Source organism: Anopheles moucheti, chromosome 3, assembly GCF_943734755.1.
Source record: "Anopheles moucheti chromosome 3, idAnoMoucSN_F20_07, whole genome shotgun sequence".
Lineage (NCBI taxonomy): Eukaryota > Metazoa > Arthropoda > Insecta > Diptera > Culicidae > Anopheles > Anopheles moucheti.
In genome coordinates this window covers 37,356,992-37,373,300 of record NC_069141.1, presented here as the reverse complement: position 1 = coordinate 37,373,300, position 16,309 = coordinate 37,356,992, and the positions used below count along the sequence as shown (strand labels likewise).

General features: G+C 43.1%; 1 protein-coding gene across 1 annotated transcript in view; it reads left to right on the top strand.

Moving 5' to 3' along the window:
- The first annotated feature begins 8,799 nt into the window (after window positions 1-8,799).
- The window catches only part of LOC128302266 (T-box protein H15-like), a 53,758-nt gene continuing 46,248 nt past the window's right edge, over window positions 8,800-16,309 (top strand). Inside the window, exons 1-3 of the mRNA XM_053039049.1 lie at window positions 8,800-9,052; window positions 15,294-15,484; window positions 15,561-15,691. Coding sequence (XP_052895009.1) covers window positions 8,800-9,052; window positions 15,294-15,484; window positions 15,561-15,691 — 575 coding nt within the window. The remainder of the gene's footprint in view (window positions 9,053-15,293; window positions 15,485-15,560; window positions 15,692-16,309) is intronic.

The window sequence follows — 16,309 nt, the reverse complement described above, 5'->3', positions numbered from 1 at the left end:
TCCGCCATCTTGTCCGCCATCTTGGCCGCCATCTTGCCCGCCCTCTTGTGTCCGCCATCTTGTCCGCCATCTTGTTCGCCATCTTGTCCGCCATCTTGTGTCCGCCATCTTGTCCGCCATCTTGTGTCCGCCATCTTGTCCGCCATCTTGTCCGCCATCTTGTGTCCGCCATCTTGTCCGCCATCTTGTGTCCGCCATCTTGGCCACCATCTTGTGTTCGCCATCTTGTCCGCCATCTTGTCCGCCATCTTGTCCGCCATCTTGTCCGCCATCTTGTGTCCGCCATCTTGTCCGCCATCTTGTCCGCCATCTTGTGTCCGCCATCTTGTCCGCCATCTTGTGTCCGCCATCTTGTCCGCCATCTTGTCCGCCATCTTGTCCGCCATCTTGTGTCCGCCATCTTGTCCGCCATCTTGTACGCCATATTGGCCGCCATCTTGCCCGCCATCTTGTTCGCCATCTTGTCCGCCATCTTGTCCGCCATCTTGGCCGCCATCTTGTCCGCCATCTTGTCCGTCATCTTGTCCGCCATCTTTTCCGCCATCTTGTCCGCCATCTTTTCCGCCATCTTATCCGCCATCTTGTCCGCCATCTTATCCGCCATCTTGTGTCCACCATCTTGCCCGCCATCTTGTTCGCCATCTTGTCCGCCATCTTGTCCGCCATCTTGTCCGCCATCTTGTCCGCCATCTTGTCCGCCATCTTGTCCGCCATCTTGTCCGCCATCTTGTGTCCGCCATCTTGTCCGCCATCTTGGCCACTATTTTGTCCGCCATCTTGTCCGCCATCTTGTTTCCGCCATCTTGTGTCCGCCATCTTGTCCGCCATCTTGTCCACCATCTTGTGTCCGCCATCTTGTCCGCCATCTTGTGCGCCATCTTGTCCGCCATCTTGTGCGCCATCTTGTCCGCCATCTTGTCCGCCATCTTGTGTCCGCCATCTTGTCCGCCATCTTGGCCACCATCTTGTCCGCCATCTTGTCCGCCATCTTGGCCGCCATCTTGGCCGCCATCTTGGCCGCCATCTTGTGCGCCATCTTGTGTCCGCCATCTTGTCCGCCATCTTGTCCGCCATCTTGGCCGCCATCTTGTGTCCGCCATCTTGTCCGCCATCTTTTGCGCCATCTTGGCCACCATCTTGTCCGCCATCTTGTGTCCGCCATCTTGTCCGCCATCTTGTCCACCATCTTGTCTGCCATCTTGTTCGCCATCTTGTCCGCCATCTTGTGTCCGCCATCTTGTCCGCCATCTTGTCCACCATCTTGTGTCCGCCATCTTGGCCGCCATCTTGTCCGCCATCTTGTGTCCGCCATCTTGTCCGCCATCTTGTCCGCCATCTTGTCCGCCATCTTGTCCGCCATCTTGTCCGCCATCTTGTTCGCCATATTGTCCGCCATCTTGTCCGCCAGCTTGTCCGCCATCTTGTCCGCCATCTTGTGTCCGCCATCTTGGCCGAAATCTTGGCCGCCATCTTGGCCACCATCTTGTCCGCCATCTTGTTGGGGCAGGGGGGAGGGGTATGGGAGATGTTACCTCTTGAACAACATGCTCTCCTGGTATCGGAAATCTGAAAACAGCTGGTTTGTATGAAAAGTTAGTGTATAAACATTGCATACCTTACGGCGGAAAATTGGTTGCAAAGATAGTGTATAAACATTGCATACCTTACGGCGGAAAGTTGATAGCAAAGGTAGTGTATAAGCATTGCATACCTTACGGCGCAGTACCAGGAGCTACCTCTTTCATGGATGCTCTCCTGGTACTATACATTCGGAAACTGGTAGTTTTTGAAGAAATTTTTCTCGACTATCGGGAAAGTTAGTGTTTAAACATTGCATACTTTTCGGCGGTTTTCGAGCAAAATTGCTGCAAAATTTTACTCGACCAAAGGGAAAGTTAGGGTTTCGACCAAAATTGCTGTACTAGGTGCTACCTCTTCCGTGGATAGTGATGGGTCGTGTGACACTGTGGTACCACGCACACACAGCACAGTAAAGTGTGCGAGCACACTACACACAAAATATAATTGTGGTACCACAGTAAAATGTCACATGGCTTGCATGCAACACACTCTCCCTGTGTGACATACAATTTTTGTGGTGCCACAATGTCACAAAGCGCACAGTTTTTGTGGTACCACAATTTTTGTGTATCGCACAATTTTTGTGGTACCACACATGTATTGTGCTGCGCACAGTTTTTGTGGTACCACAATTTTTGTGTATCGCACAATTTTTGTGGTACCACACATGTATCGTGCTGCGCACAGTTTTTGTGGTACCACAATTTTTGTGTATCGTACAATTTTTGTGGTACCACACAGTTATTGTGCTGCGCACAATATTTGTGGTACCACAATTTTAGTGTATCGCACAATTTCAACGGTACCACACAGTTATTGTGCTGCGCACATATTTCGTGTGCTGCGCACATATTTCGTGTGCTGCGCGTTGTTTCTGGCTAATTGTGCAGCTTTTATATTGCAATAATGTTCCTTGAATAATTAGTTTATAACCAGTTTTAACATAAAAATATCCTTCTCCTCCGGAAAATGATAGTAACTAAAATTAATTTGAAGACATAGACATAGAATGCATAGAAATTCACAGTTATTTAGATAAATAGTTAAATAATTTATCTAAATGCACTGGAAATGCTGCACACAGCAGGGAAAGAATTAATATAGATAATATTAAATAACAGTATACTAGTTTTTAAACAACGAACTGCAATAATACAAGAGCTGTACAATTAGCAGCCTGAAACAATACGCAGCTCACGAAATCTGTGCGTTGCACAATAACTGTGTGGTATCGTTGAAATTGTGCGATACACATAAATTGTGGTACCACAAAAACTGTGCGCTGCACAATAACTGTGTGGTACCACAAAAATTGTGCGATACACAAAAATTGTGGTACCACAGAAACTGTGCGCAGCACGATACATGTGTCGTACCACAAAAATTGTGCGATACACAAAAATTGTGGTACCACAAAAACTGTGCGCAGCACGATACATGTGTGGTACCACAAAAATTGTGCGATACACAAAAATTGTGGTACCACAGAAACTGTGCGCAGCACGATACATGTGTGGTACCACAAAAATTGTGCGATACACAAAAATTGTGGTACCACAAAAACTGTGCGCAGCACAATACATGTGTGGTACCACAAAAATTGTGCGATACACAAAAATTGTGGTACCACAAAAACTGTGCGCTTTGTGACATTGTGGCACCACAAAAATTGTATGTCACACAGGGAGAGTGTGTTGCATGCAAGCTATGTGACATTTTACTGTGGTACCACAATAGCACAACACAACGAATTGTGCGTGGTACCACACACCGCACAGTGAAAAGTGCGATTTGACCCATCACTATCCGTGGATGCTTTCCTGGTATCGGAAATCGGAAAACAGCTGGTTTTGTATGGAATTTCGTACCAACCAACGGGAAGTTCGAGCGAGATGAAGGATGCTTTCCGTTTCATCCATCCTACTTACACTAGCGATCGCTCTCACGGGTTTGATAGTATGCAATGCAATAGCTATGGGCAAATTTATTCCACACTGCAGGTGTCCCCTCTTGAAAAACATGCTCTCCTTGTATCGGAAATCTGAAAACAATTGTGTTGTTCATCGCCTTAAACATCAACATGAGCGAAATAGGTTCCTAAGAAATTTCTCTGATTGTTACCGAAGAAGTATACCGATTGAAAACTGTAGCTTGGGCGAAAAAATCGTAGAAGGCGTTGGACTACTCAGAATTCGTAAATGTACGTAAATCGTAGAAAATGTGATCCAAGTAGGGGCGTTATGGTTCTCCTTAGCGTATACAAACGTTTATGTATAGACTAGCTTAACGGCCCGGTTACAGGGCTATGCAACAGAACTCTGAGGTGTACGCATCCGCCCGAAATTCCGAAATTCCGCCCTGGGCATCCAAGGGCATTGATCCTTCACTGAGCGTCAAACTGTGTGAAGAGTATTTGATAAATATTTCAAGATCAGTGAAACATTCTAAGCACTAATTTGTAGAGCATTTTGTTGAAAGACACGCGTTCGGATTTTATACATTTGCGTTTTTGTACAGCGTTATATAAGCTATTTGTTCTGCTGACTGTGTCAATAATTAATTCTTGAATTTATTCATTCAAATATAGACAATATTAAGTATATACCCGCATTGGTACATACCAAAGAATCAGGATAGGAAACAATACATATTTGTGTTTTATTCATATATTTCTGTATTTCATTTCATGATAGTAGGAACGAACGAATGGTTGTTAAGGAACACATTAAATTTTATCACGTTTAATGTTGTACCGCGGATGGCACATCTTGCCAGAACAATTATGTAAATGCTATAAAACAGCACATTAAAAGAAAACGACATTCCGTCAGGAGAACTCATTAATTTTAAGATTTTTCCAAAGTCCCCAAAGCAATCATGATTTTATTTTTGGACAAAAAAAACTTCATCTTTTAGCTGACCACACACTGCCACGCTGAGTCTGAGGTAGCTTTTGGGCAGTTTTGTTTTTCCATACATTTCCCCGTTCCAGCGGAACCCATTGCGGATGATGTGGAGTGGTCATTTGTGTGGGAAATTAGCAGCAATTAATGTAGCAGAAAATTAAAAATATAAAGCAAACAGCTCGCGTGCAGGATGAGATTCTTCGACCATTCCAGGGTTGGTTTCGTTTTTTTTACATCTAAAACCAGTCTCGTTCGAAGGGAAGACGACCAGTGTTCGTATTATAGCTGCTGTTTCCTATCAATGCTGCTCGGTTGGTAGTGTTACCCTCTGGTTTGGTTAATTACACTCGAAGTGATAGGATTCGCGGCATCGTTTCATCTCACCCATTAAAAAAAACACCGCCATAACGTTGTGAATATTTACGATCAATCGAAGAGCTTCGTAGAGCTGTATGTGACCTGTGTGTTGTTTTGAAACATTAGATGGTTTAGTCTCTTTTTTTGCTGTTGCAATTACGTGTTTGGCAAATTAAAGTTTTTTTTATGGCAAACAAATTTTAGTCCACCGAACCGTTCTAATTTTACTCTCTCTGAAGCTCATTGGCAGCAAGATTTGTGGTAATAAACGTTTAATCCCACTCAATTTGCATACACAAACAGAACCGTATGCCCGAAAGCAGGTCGAATCCACAAAAACAAATAGCGCTCTGTCGTAGGTTGTCGTGTCTTTGCTTGCGTTCGCAATTATTCATCCAAAGCGAAACTATTTTCCCTCAATATCGCTAAACGCCACAGCACCGCTTCAGCTGCTTCAATTCTCCCCCAGCACGGGGTAAGTCGTCCACCGTGCAAAAACCGCAAGGACACGCTTTGTGGGCCAGCTGACGAGGCACGGGCAGTGTTAAAAATCGTATTTACGAAAAAGGAATTTAATAAATTTTATTCAAATTTCATAATCCAAGCCCAGACCCGGAAGAAGCGGTGTTGCAAAACAAATTGGTACGTAGTGTGAGCATAAATAAATGTCGTCCTTATGTGTATCCTCATTTACACACACACAAAAACAAATAAATCCCGCCCCGACAGGGTTCGGGGTCACCCATCCCGGACTCCTTCTGGCCACCTTCACCGTGAGCATGCGGGGTGGTGTATTTAGGGAATGGATTCACAACATGGCACCACCAGCAGTGCAGTGATCGGGTACGAGGAAAAGGACGCCGGAAGAAAGACGAGTCGCACACGGAGGGGTATGCAAATTCCATCCGATCCGATGCCTCTAATTTGCCTAAACAAACATTGATTGAAATGTCAGGCTCTTCCGCGCGTCAGCTTGGCCAGCAAACAACTTCTCCCTTCGAGTCTTCCAATGGACGCGTTTCCTGCTCTTCTGATGCAACGAAAGCCAGGCAGCCAACGGTCTCCTCGTCACAGCGATTATCATTCCCCGGCCGGATGTACCCTCGGTTAGTACTCTCGTTTAAATGTTCGCTTCGATGCGAGGTTTGAAAAAGTTTGATGGAAAAGAGCATCGACGAGAGGGCCGAGATGGAAAGCGAGAGTAATGACTTATTACAGGGATATTTATTTATGTATGCAAATTAATCAAAACATAAATTGACTTTCCTGTGTTTGCTTGTGGCGTTTTGGGCTTCGGGCTGGATTCTACCAGTGTCAAACACATGTCGACGAGGCTTTCTGCTGGTGCTGTTGATGAAACCGTAATGTAGAAAAAAAAACTTGACTGATATGTAATGGGTGCGTGCTTGTCAACTGTACAGCAACAAAGGGGAAGCTTTTGTCACTGACAAAAGAAGCATAAATAAATCCACTTAAATAATGATTTTTCTTTGAGTTTGGAACTGCCAGAGGGTAATGGGGTTTAGAACTAGTTAGGGATGAAGCTGTACATAAATGCTCTGGATCTATAGGCAACAGTATTGTGTACTCCAAATACGTGTAAAACTATTCGTTTGAGAGAGCATGTTATTAATAGTGGTTTTGTTGAAAGAATTTCGGAACCTCACGACTTTATTCGCCCATAACTGGACAGGTGATAATACTTATAAGTAATGTTTTTTTAGTTTTGGAGTAGTATAAGCGTACAACTCATCAATGTTTTATTATTGCACATCGTGTTTTATTGTTGTATTGTTGTCTTTCAAATGGTTCCTTTTCAGAATCATACATTTTATATCAAATCGGGTAATATTGGGCTATTGCATAATAATGGAATGGGGTTGATGCTGAATGAACCGTGTTTAAAAACAGCAGAATAATGGAAGATCTTGGCCTCAAATTGGTTAATCTTTGCGATGCTTATATACACTTTTTCCATGATAATTCTAAATACAAACGAAGAAACGGCCTGGATGACAGTTAATAACGGTTCTGGTGAATAACTATCGTATATTGTATCAGAAAATCACCAGGCCACTCCATCATCTTACGATTAGAACGATTAGAACACATAAATCCTTTATACATAATAATTTGATCAGTATCATATTTGTAAATGAACCTTGAAGATATTGAGCATTGCGGCATGACCTGTTTTTCTTATTTTGATCAAATCGTCATGATCAAGCATTGAACTAACTTTGAATAAGTTTTAAATAATTACTGTGTGTATTGAAAAAAAGTGAAGTATTTACTTCATGTTGTATTCCAAGTGACAAAACCGATCTGCCTACCTATAGGCAGCGTTGACCAATCATACCAAAATAACCGTGGTAAATATAGAAGTTTTAAGTCCGTATTCCGCTAATATTTGAAGAGCGCGTAAAATAGTCTCTCAGCCTGGCTACTGGACAATGCCAAGAAAAAAAGAATCTCCCTCAGAACCGCTCGTGTCAGCATCATCAACATCATCCCCTCAAGGATATAATTGAGGATATGACGGAAAGAGAGCAGAGCAGTGGAGCAAGGAGAAGGCCGAGCGAAGGTTTGTCTGTCAACGAGAGTCAGCGAACCTTGCAGGCGCAACGAATTTGGGATGAGCGGCGATAAAACCGGGCAGCGACCTCCGTAGAAGTAGACGTGCGACACACAGAGAGGATAAGGCGTACACCACGTTTCTTCACACATTGTCTACGAGCAGGGTTACGGTTGATGCATCTAAAAAGGAAAAAAGTCCAAAGAAATCTCTAGATGTACAAGGCATGGAATATTTGCTGTAGAATTAAATTTTGAAATTAATTATAACACATTTTTATAAAATGAGTTGTTGAAAGAAAATATCATCTCTCCAAAAACAATCTGAGAAGATTAAACATAATTCTACACTCATTGTGCTATAGAAAACAGTAATCCGTGAGTAACGATTTCTCACTAGCTCTCACTGCGGTGAGCAGAATTTTTCCAGTGAGCCCGCTACTTCCAGTGAGCATACAATGAGTGCCGCTTTCACCATAGAATGAGCGACCAAAAGAGGGAGAAAACAAAATGGATGACCCGCGCAGTAGGCGGAGCCGTGCGGAAAACCAGTTTGCGTTGCATTTTCCCCTTCTTCGTGGGCGCGTTGCTAGTAGTTGTGCAGTTTTCGCTGCATTTTCTGCACGGTGTGATAGTGTTGGTAGTGTGTGTGACGCAGCAACACCAAATACGAAGCGTGCGCGCCAGTTGGGTTCGAAAGCTCATTCCGAGTACTCGTTGGGAGCAGCGCGCTTGCATCCATCGCTACGCACGCGTTGAAAAGTGTAGCAGCTAGAGGAAAAAAAAAACGACTACGCGATAACAATACGATCCACCGGCCCTCCCTTCCATACCGCGTGAAAACCCGGTATAAGCCCAGCGTAGGGAAACAACCGAGCTTCATTGTCGTACCGACGTGAGTGAATGAAAACGTTATTTATCTAGTGCTTAGTAAAATCATTTTTAAACAAACCGTGCTGCATGGTTGGAGGAGATTAATAACTTGAAGTGTTTTGCAATATTTTGTCGGTTTTACTGTTGTGAAAGTGCGAATAATTGTGTATCGCAGATTCGTCGGAATTGCCGTCGGGGTTTGAGAACATACGAGGTTTGGGTATAATCCTTGCCAACATTAGGCAATACACGAGTTCCATGAAGCTGCAATAATTTATATCACTTCGGTTTCGTTCGAATCGAACTGTCAACGGTGAACGCGACGCGTAAATCAACCGACAAAATTGAGAGACACAAACGCAAACGTGACCTCGCGAGTGAGCTGGTGAAAGATTTGAAGTGTGCGAGACGCGGTGACGGCGGTGCGGGAGTGGCGGCCAGTGGTCCCCAGGCCCATTCCCTGCATACCGGTTCGGGTCGGGATCAGCATAGGCGAACCGCACAAAGAATGCTGTTGGACACGGGGACACCCAAGAGTGTGCCGTCGGACGATGCGGGTGGACCAGGTGGTGGCGGTGGCCGTGGACCACCGGGTGTGGGGTCAGGGACCGTCACTACGGCTGCGGCTGCCGCTGCTGCTGCCGCCGCCGCTGCCGCTGCCCTGTCGGCGGCCAAGGGTGCGACGGATTTCTCGATAGCGGCGATCATGGCACTGCGGGAGGGCTCCAGCAGGAGCCCTCTGGAAGCAGTTTTCGTAAGTGGCAAGTTTGTTTTCGATTTTCTACCCCCTTTTTTGTCTCCTTTCGCTAATCGGTTTGTGCTAGTAGTGGGGAATTGGTGGGTGGGTTTTCGTGGGGTGGAAATAGAATTCCCGTTTTTTGGTTGATTAATTTTGTACCAAGAGAGTCGCCGTGTCAAGGGCTAAGCGAAGCATTAAGTGGGATAGGTACAATTTCAAGTCAGCTTGTTTTAAATGAAACAATAGATATACGTTGTTTTGAAGTATGTGAGAATGAACATCCATATTATTAATTTTAATTGTTATAACAAACCCTGTGAAATACAAGTTTGAGATGCTGTAAAAATTTAAAGTTGTATGTGAACATTTTAGAAAAATCGTTTTGGAAACCTATTGAGAATACAGAGCAAAAATAGTAAATAAAAGAATAACAAACGGACAACAAATCAAATAAAATAGATCATGAAAATAATGAACAAAGAATGGTAACCATAAAACAACACTGCTTCATCACATATGACAATAAATCAACTAAATGACTTCACACCAATACAACCGATTGCCTGTCACAAGATGATCCATTACATGAAACGTCCAAGATAAGGATTGTTTTTTTTTCCATCCGAGATAAGAACGTGGGTAATTTATAGAACTAAAAGTAATGTCTCAATCATGCAATGGCGACACAGGAAATTAATGCTATCACTTGGCTAATTGCCGTTGACGTGAGTGTTTTGACAGATTACTACTACATACTACTGTTGCTTTTTTCCATTTCGAGTGACTAATTTTACAGCTAAATTAGATGCTGTATGGCACTCTGTTTTTTCTTCCTTGGAAGCTTTTCGAACAGATTGCGCTCTCGCTTTCCTCTGGCATCTACTAATTAACGTCATCGAATGAGCTTTTTTATGCATATGTACACCGCTATAAGCTGTGGGTGCTATTGGGGCTGTACAAAATCAACAGTAGGTGGTCGTTTTGGCGCACTTTAATCAGCGCCAGCTACACAAACTGTCACCGGGTGCGCAAGCGGACAGGAGTCATGAGCCGCCTTTGCCGCGCTATGTTGACAGAGGCACAACCTCTTTCATGGCGCTGAATGACGTAGGCGCACGTAGGTGACAGGAGGGACAGGTTGCAATTCCAACGCCACCAAACAACTGGGGAATTTCAACTATTACCATTGCATAACACCAGGCATGGCCTTCCCCGTATGTCGCCTGCATGTATGTGTTGCATTTATGTTGCAATAGACACTTAATTGAATTGCGCCAATCTCGTGGACCACCCACGGTAGCTCGGTTTTAATCGTGCCGATAATCTATTTAAAATTGATTTATTCCACTGTTGTGGTGTATGCGTGGCTGTGTGTATGTTTGGAATTTGCGCTACACGGCGGAATGTGTGTGCGTGTGTGGGAAACAGGATAATGGGGCGTTGGGTAGGAAAAAGAGTGATATGCAAACAACCGGACAGTAGCCTGTCATAATTCAGGCTGCAATCAGCAGCAGCACCAGCAAAATGACGCCCTAATGCTGTGGTACTTGCGGAATGTGCTGAACGGTGTGGAGCTGAATGGCTCTAATGAACTCAGCGGGTGGAATTGGTAACGATCGCCGATGGTGGTTGTACGGGTTAGACCGTTGATTTTGTTCAGGCGTTTTATGTACTGCTGGTGGGGCGTTGTGAACCACACCAAAAGCTCTAAACAGGGCCTCGAGCCCTGTAGAGCCAAACACGTTTGTGTTTCATCCTAATTTTATCCTCTAACAAGCATTGGTGTGAAGCAATGACATAGTTAAAAAGCATAAATTGAATTAAGAGCTACTAAATTATGCTTGTTATGATGATTTTAATTTAAGATTGTACAAGCGAATATTTATATAGTGTAGTTATATATAATATCATTAGATAATTTAAAAAATAATTAAAAATCATTTGAATTCAATCGTGATCCTTCTTATCCTAGTTATGAGTAAACTTAAACTATTTTGAAAACAATTCCTTTCTCACATTTTCAGTAAACTGAATAATAAAAGACTTCAACAAAAATAAAACAAAGTTATGTCAGTGAAATTCCTTATTCTTATTAAATGTCAAAAGGTAGTTTAATATTTATTTATTTGTTTGTTAATAAATTTATTTGTTTTACTAATTTGAAAGTCTGGTAATACGTGTGTTCTTAACATAATTTTTACGCAAATTTTTATCGTTGTTATGGCTGTACGAGATTAAAGCCCGTAAAACATTGAGTTCAAGCCCAATCTGATGTCCAAGTCCAAGTGTTCAGAATGTGTGTCAAATTGTCATTGCAAATAAACTTATTATTTCTTATTGTGATCTCATTGCAAAATACTAATGCTCAAAAAAACTTCTGCGCATATTTCAAAAGAAACATCTAGTATTGAGTATGAGTATTGAGCATACGTTTGATGCTGGTTTTAACAATTTCACGACTAAAATATTCTATGAGTATTTCTTGAAGCTTATATAAATTGAACAATTTTTACATATGTTCAGGGCTGTTTGACCAGAGAGTCGCAAACCCTTTTTGGATAGATTCGTTTTTTGGAGTAGATATTATTTCTTATTGAATTTGTGAACAACTTCTCGCAGAGCACATGGAAGTTCTTAAGAGAACTTATGAAGGTACTGATCTAAATTAAAAATATCTAAAGTAGAATATAAAACAAATCCTTAATGAACTAAAGGTATTGTAAAGGCGTTGATAACATGGTATGTTGCTTCTTTACTTGTAAGGAAAGTTGATCTTGTCGATGCAGACTATACACGTGAATAATTTATATAACACAACTGCTGTTTTTTTTTTTAATGATATTAAAACAACCTCAACAAATGTAGCTTTTCCGTTAAAACATCACAAAAAATTTTTTTAGAAAGAAGAAGGGAAAGCAGCCTTCCGTGTACGAGATTTTTGTACGACGACTAAAACAGTGGATCGGAACATTGAATCCCGTTTTATCGACATCTTAGCATAATTGGAACAGGATCTCAAGTTAGATTAGTTATAGACTGTTTTTATTTTTTTAGCATTCCATGTAAACTAGTTTAAAATTTTAATCAACTATTTCTTCAATCCATAATTGCTAAATTGTACAAGTATCCAATGTGCGTGCGCTAATACTTCACGTACACTGCACTTAATTTGCTTTGGCCATTACCCGCTAGTGCGCGATGTGAATTCTCTTCACTTGATGATGGGGTTTCTTAAGATTTTATTAGAATTCTCACACCTCCATTCATGATGGGACTCGCTACATCCATTGCCATCGTCACGAAAAATGGGCTACCAAAAAATAATCTTCCCCACTGCGAGCATGCTTCAATCAAGAAGGCAAACAAGACAAACGCACTGCTTAAGCCTTTTGGAGCCTGCTGCATGTTTGCAACCCATTTTCCGACCGATGGCAGTGCGAACAATTCGCACTTTACACAGGTGCCCATCATTATCATTATCGTAAATCGTTGGCCTCCCGAAAGACGGGTTCCGGGGTTTCCCATTACATGGGACGCAGCTAGGATCGCCATGTCTCCACACTACAAAGAACCTGCTGGGCAAAGTATGGGTAAATGACTGCTCCAACAAATACGCTGAAATACGCTTCCGAAGGGAACGGCTGAACGGAGCACAGGAAAAAGTGCATGATAAAACACATTTAAATCTACCATCGCAACCCCTTTCGCAGTGGAAAAGCTAGGAAAAGAAAAATCAAACCGTTTCAATTTCCTCAACCTTCGCCTGAAAGGTCACCGAATGAGGGGGGAGGGAAAAAAGGGTTAGCCGAGAGTTGCCGGCAACAAAGGCACAAAATGCCGCCCCGTTGACAGCGGCCAGTTTCGCTGCACGATGCGTGCGATGGTGCGTGCGTGAGCGTTTCGTTTTTGCGTATGCGTGTGTAGGGAAAAACGGGATTTCGGGGGCAAAATAAATTCCCGGTCCTTGGGAAACCTGATCGGATCGGAAATGGCGATCCAGTCCACCTCGATGAAAGCCACCTGTTTCGGTGTGCGTACCAAGTCACCTCGTAATAAAGTGTTGAAAAACTTTCTTATACGGTGGTTGTTGTGTGGTGGCCAGATTTAAACCGTTTAACGAAGCGCTACCGCTATGGGCCCCTCAAACAGGTACAGTGCTGCCAAAATGTGTTGAAGCATTGTTGGCTCAAAGTGTTACAATGTTTGTTCAGACCCGTTGCGTGCGGAAAAGTTACGCACAAATTCATTTGGTGATTGCGTGAAGAACGTGAACCTCCCCCCCTCGACAATATAACCTTGCGCCGATTGGAGTTTCATCCAGTTCGGTGTGTGTTGTCAATTAAAAATGAGTTGTATCGCCGATGGAGGTGAGCAAACCTTTACTCACACGGCCGATATGGATCATTGAGTGTGGAGATTCTGTTCGATTTCGCGTTGGGTTTGTTTTTCCTTCGTTTCCGCAAACTATCGTAACGAGCGAAAGTGTGATACACTAAACGGGTAGGGTGATAAATGTTGTCGCTCCGATGGCGGAAGATGGCATTCAGACGGAGAAACTTCATCCGGCGGTGGCCAACGGAGCCGCTATTGGATGGCAATAATTTTCACCAATTGATATCGATTTACAGTTGATTGGGTTTTATTGGGCCGCAGGTGGCAGGATTCATAAAAAAATCGGACGTCATAAAATGGTAGCAAAGGAAGTGCAAAGGAAGTGTAAAAGAAACAAAAAAAACAACACGATTCTTCAACAATAACAAACCGGAAACAACTATTATATAAACAATGGACAGTATATGGCACTTTCCTTGGTTTCACTGGCGGTATGAAATCGTTACAAAATGTGAAATTTAAATGGAACTCGGTTGAATCATATTTGCTAGCATTTTTGTTTTAAAGTTTGGGCAATGTTTCATTCCACCATTCAAATTTAAAACCAACGATGTAATGGACAAACAAATAATGGAATTATAAATCTGCCCATAAAGCATGTTTTGCGTTACGCTTATTGCTAACCCAACGCCCAAATGGTTCATTCTTTTCATATTTTAACAAAACATTGCATTTTTTTTTCAATTGTATTACACGAAAACAACAAACATGCCCATTTTTATTCAATTAAGAGATGACACGGTTTTGGCAATAATCTACAACAACAAGAGAGAGAAGAAGAAAAAAGAGCTGTTATCTTTCGCAATGGTGAAAAACAACAAAACTCTCCTCAAGCATGGCACGTTTGCATAAATATTTGTTTCCCCCTCACACAATCAGCCGCCTCGGTTTGCTCGGCCGCGGAATGGTAGCGATGAATATTTTGATGAGAAAAACCGGTTCGAAACCTCGGACAGGCTGAGGTGTTGAGGATGAAGAGGCGGAAAGTCAGTGTGTGTGTGTTTGTGTGCGCTTGTTAAGCGCATGTTGATTTTATTTATGTTTTTATATTCGTAACCCGTTCGGCTCAAAATGTTTGCTAAATGTCTCTATTGTTATCTACCGGCATTTCGTCCACGATCATCGGCCATACTTTGCGCACACACACACACACACGCGTAGAGGCGAGGCGAGTAAAGGTGGGAAAATTAATGTGGAAAGCTCGTCCCATACCAAGCAACGAGCCAGCAGCGCTGTGCGTTTGCCCGATGAGTGGGTTCCTACTCGCAGCAGCAGGACCCATTTTCCTCGTTCCCGACCCAATGATTTTTCTCCCTTTGACCCGAATCCCGATGAAAATTCAAAAAGCAAACCACACCCGTTGGGGCGTACTTTGTTTTTTATTGTTTCACGCCTAATTTAATGTATTTCATTTCCATGGCAAATGTTTCAATTGCATACGCCGGGTTTCCGGATGTATCCTAGCCGGCTTTCCCCACAACTCTTGTCCCTTCCGCCGCAACCCACCCAAACGCGATAATTCGTGGTGTGGATGGGCTGGACGAGGAGGCATGATTACTGTTTTTTTGTGGTTTGCTGCCTCTTTTCGGTGCGAACGTAATTGGAATTAATTTATGCGTATTAATGTTTGATTTATTAAACAAGCCGTAATCGCGGTGTTAATGGAATATTTAATTAGCACAAGCATAGAACGAGTAAAGCGCACTCCACACACCACAGCAGCGCACCCCGCGGGTCCGCGTTCATGTTGCGTACGGATGCACGACGAGCGAGGTTGTACGCTTACGCCGATAATTTAAAATAATGTGCTTTAATAATTGTGTAATGTTTTAATCCAATGGGCTGGTTTTTTGTTTCCTTCTCCTCGGCAGGCTCACAAAATTCGTCTGTCGATCGGCTCTCCGAGGCGGACGATGAGGTGGACGTGGATGTGGAAGAGTGCAGTGATTCCGAGGAGCCAAAGTCCTCCGACAGTGGCCGTGTGACCCATTCGCGAACGACCGAAACACCCAACAGCATTTCCGTATCGGACGAGGAACGGCTTTCGCCGGAACCAGCGCAAGTAAGATGCGATGATTACCAGTTTGATCCCTGTTCTTTCGAGCCTAATGGTTCTATTCGATTGCTTTCCTCGCTAGAAACGACCGACCATCGTTGGGTCCTGTAATTCGGATGACTTGCGACCGGTACAGTGTCACCTGGAGACGAAAGAGCTCTGGGACAAGTTCAACGAGCTTGGCACGGAAATGATCATCACCAAGACGGGAAGGTAAGTTTGTTTTTTTTTCCTTACCGCTTTCACGCAATACGATCGAAAGACTGATCGTTATCGAGTCGCAGCAAAAGGAAGTGTCAGAATTAGGAGTCATTTTCCGGGTGGGATTAAGGGCAATAAATCATTAGGCTCAATTTTTGTTCTCTTCATTTCCGTGGTACCATTAAAAAAAATCCCCAAAAATGCATTTCTGAATGTTTTTCCGGTCGAGAAAACATGCTTTAAAAAAGGATCCTAAGTATGGCAAGTTTTCAGTGAAGGGAAAGTGAGAAAAGAAGTGTAAGCCTGCACAGCTATGAATTGGTCATTATACAGCGATTATTGGTGGAGTGGCATTAGTTGCATACATCGCCGGATTATGTCGCTGAGCGTGTGCTGCAGATGGTCCCGTGTCCAGCAAGCCCTATCGTCGCGCGCTTCGCATTTCCGTGAAGTTTATGAAAGCGATTATGTCAGTAATTATGAAATTGGTACGAGCTGTTAGAGCGCTGTAATTTGGATTTTGATGAATTAATCTTCGTATGCTTCTTGGGTGGGTTCGAATGTAGATTGTCGGAGTGATTAAGTTTTGTGAATCTCTCGAAATCTAATAATTTTTATATTTTTTTTTTG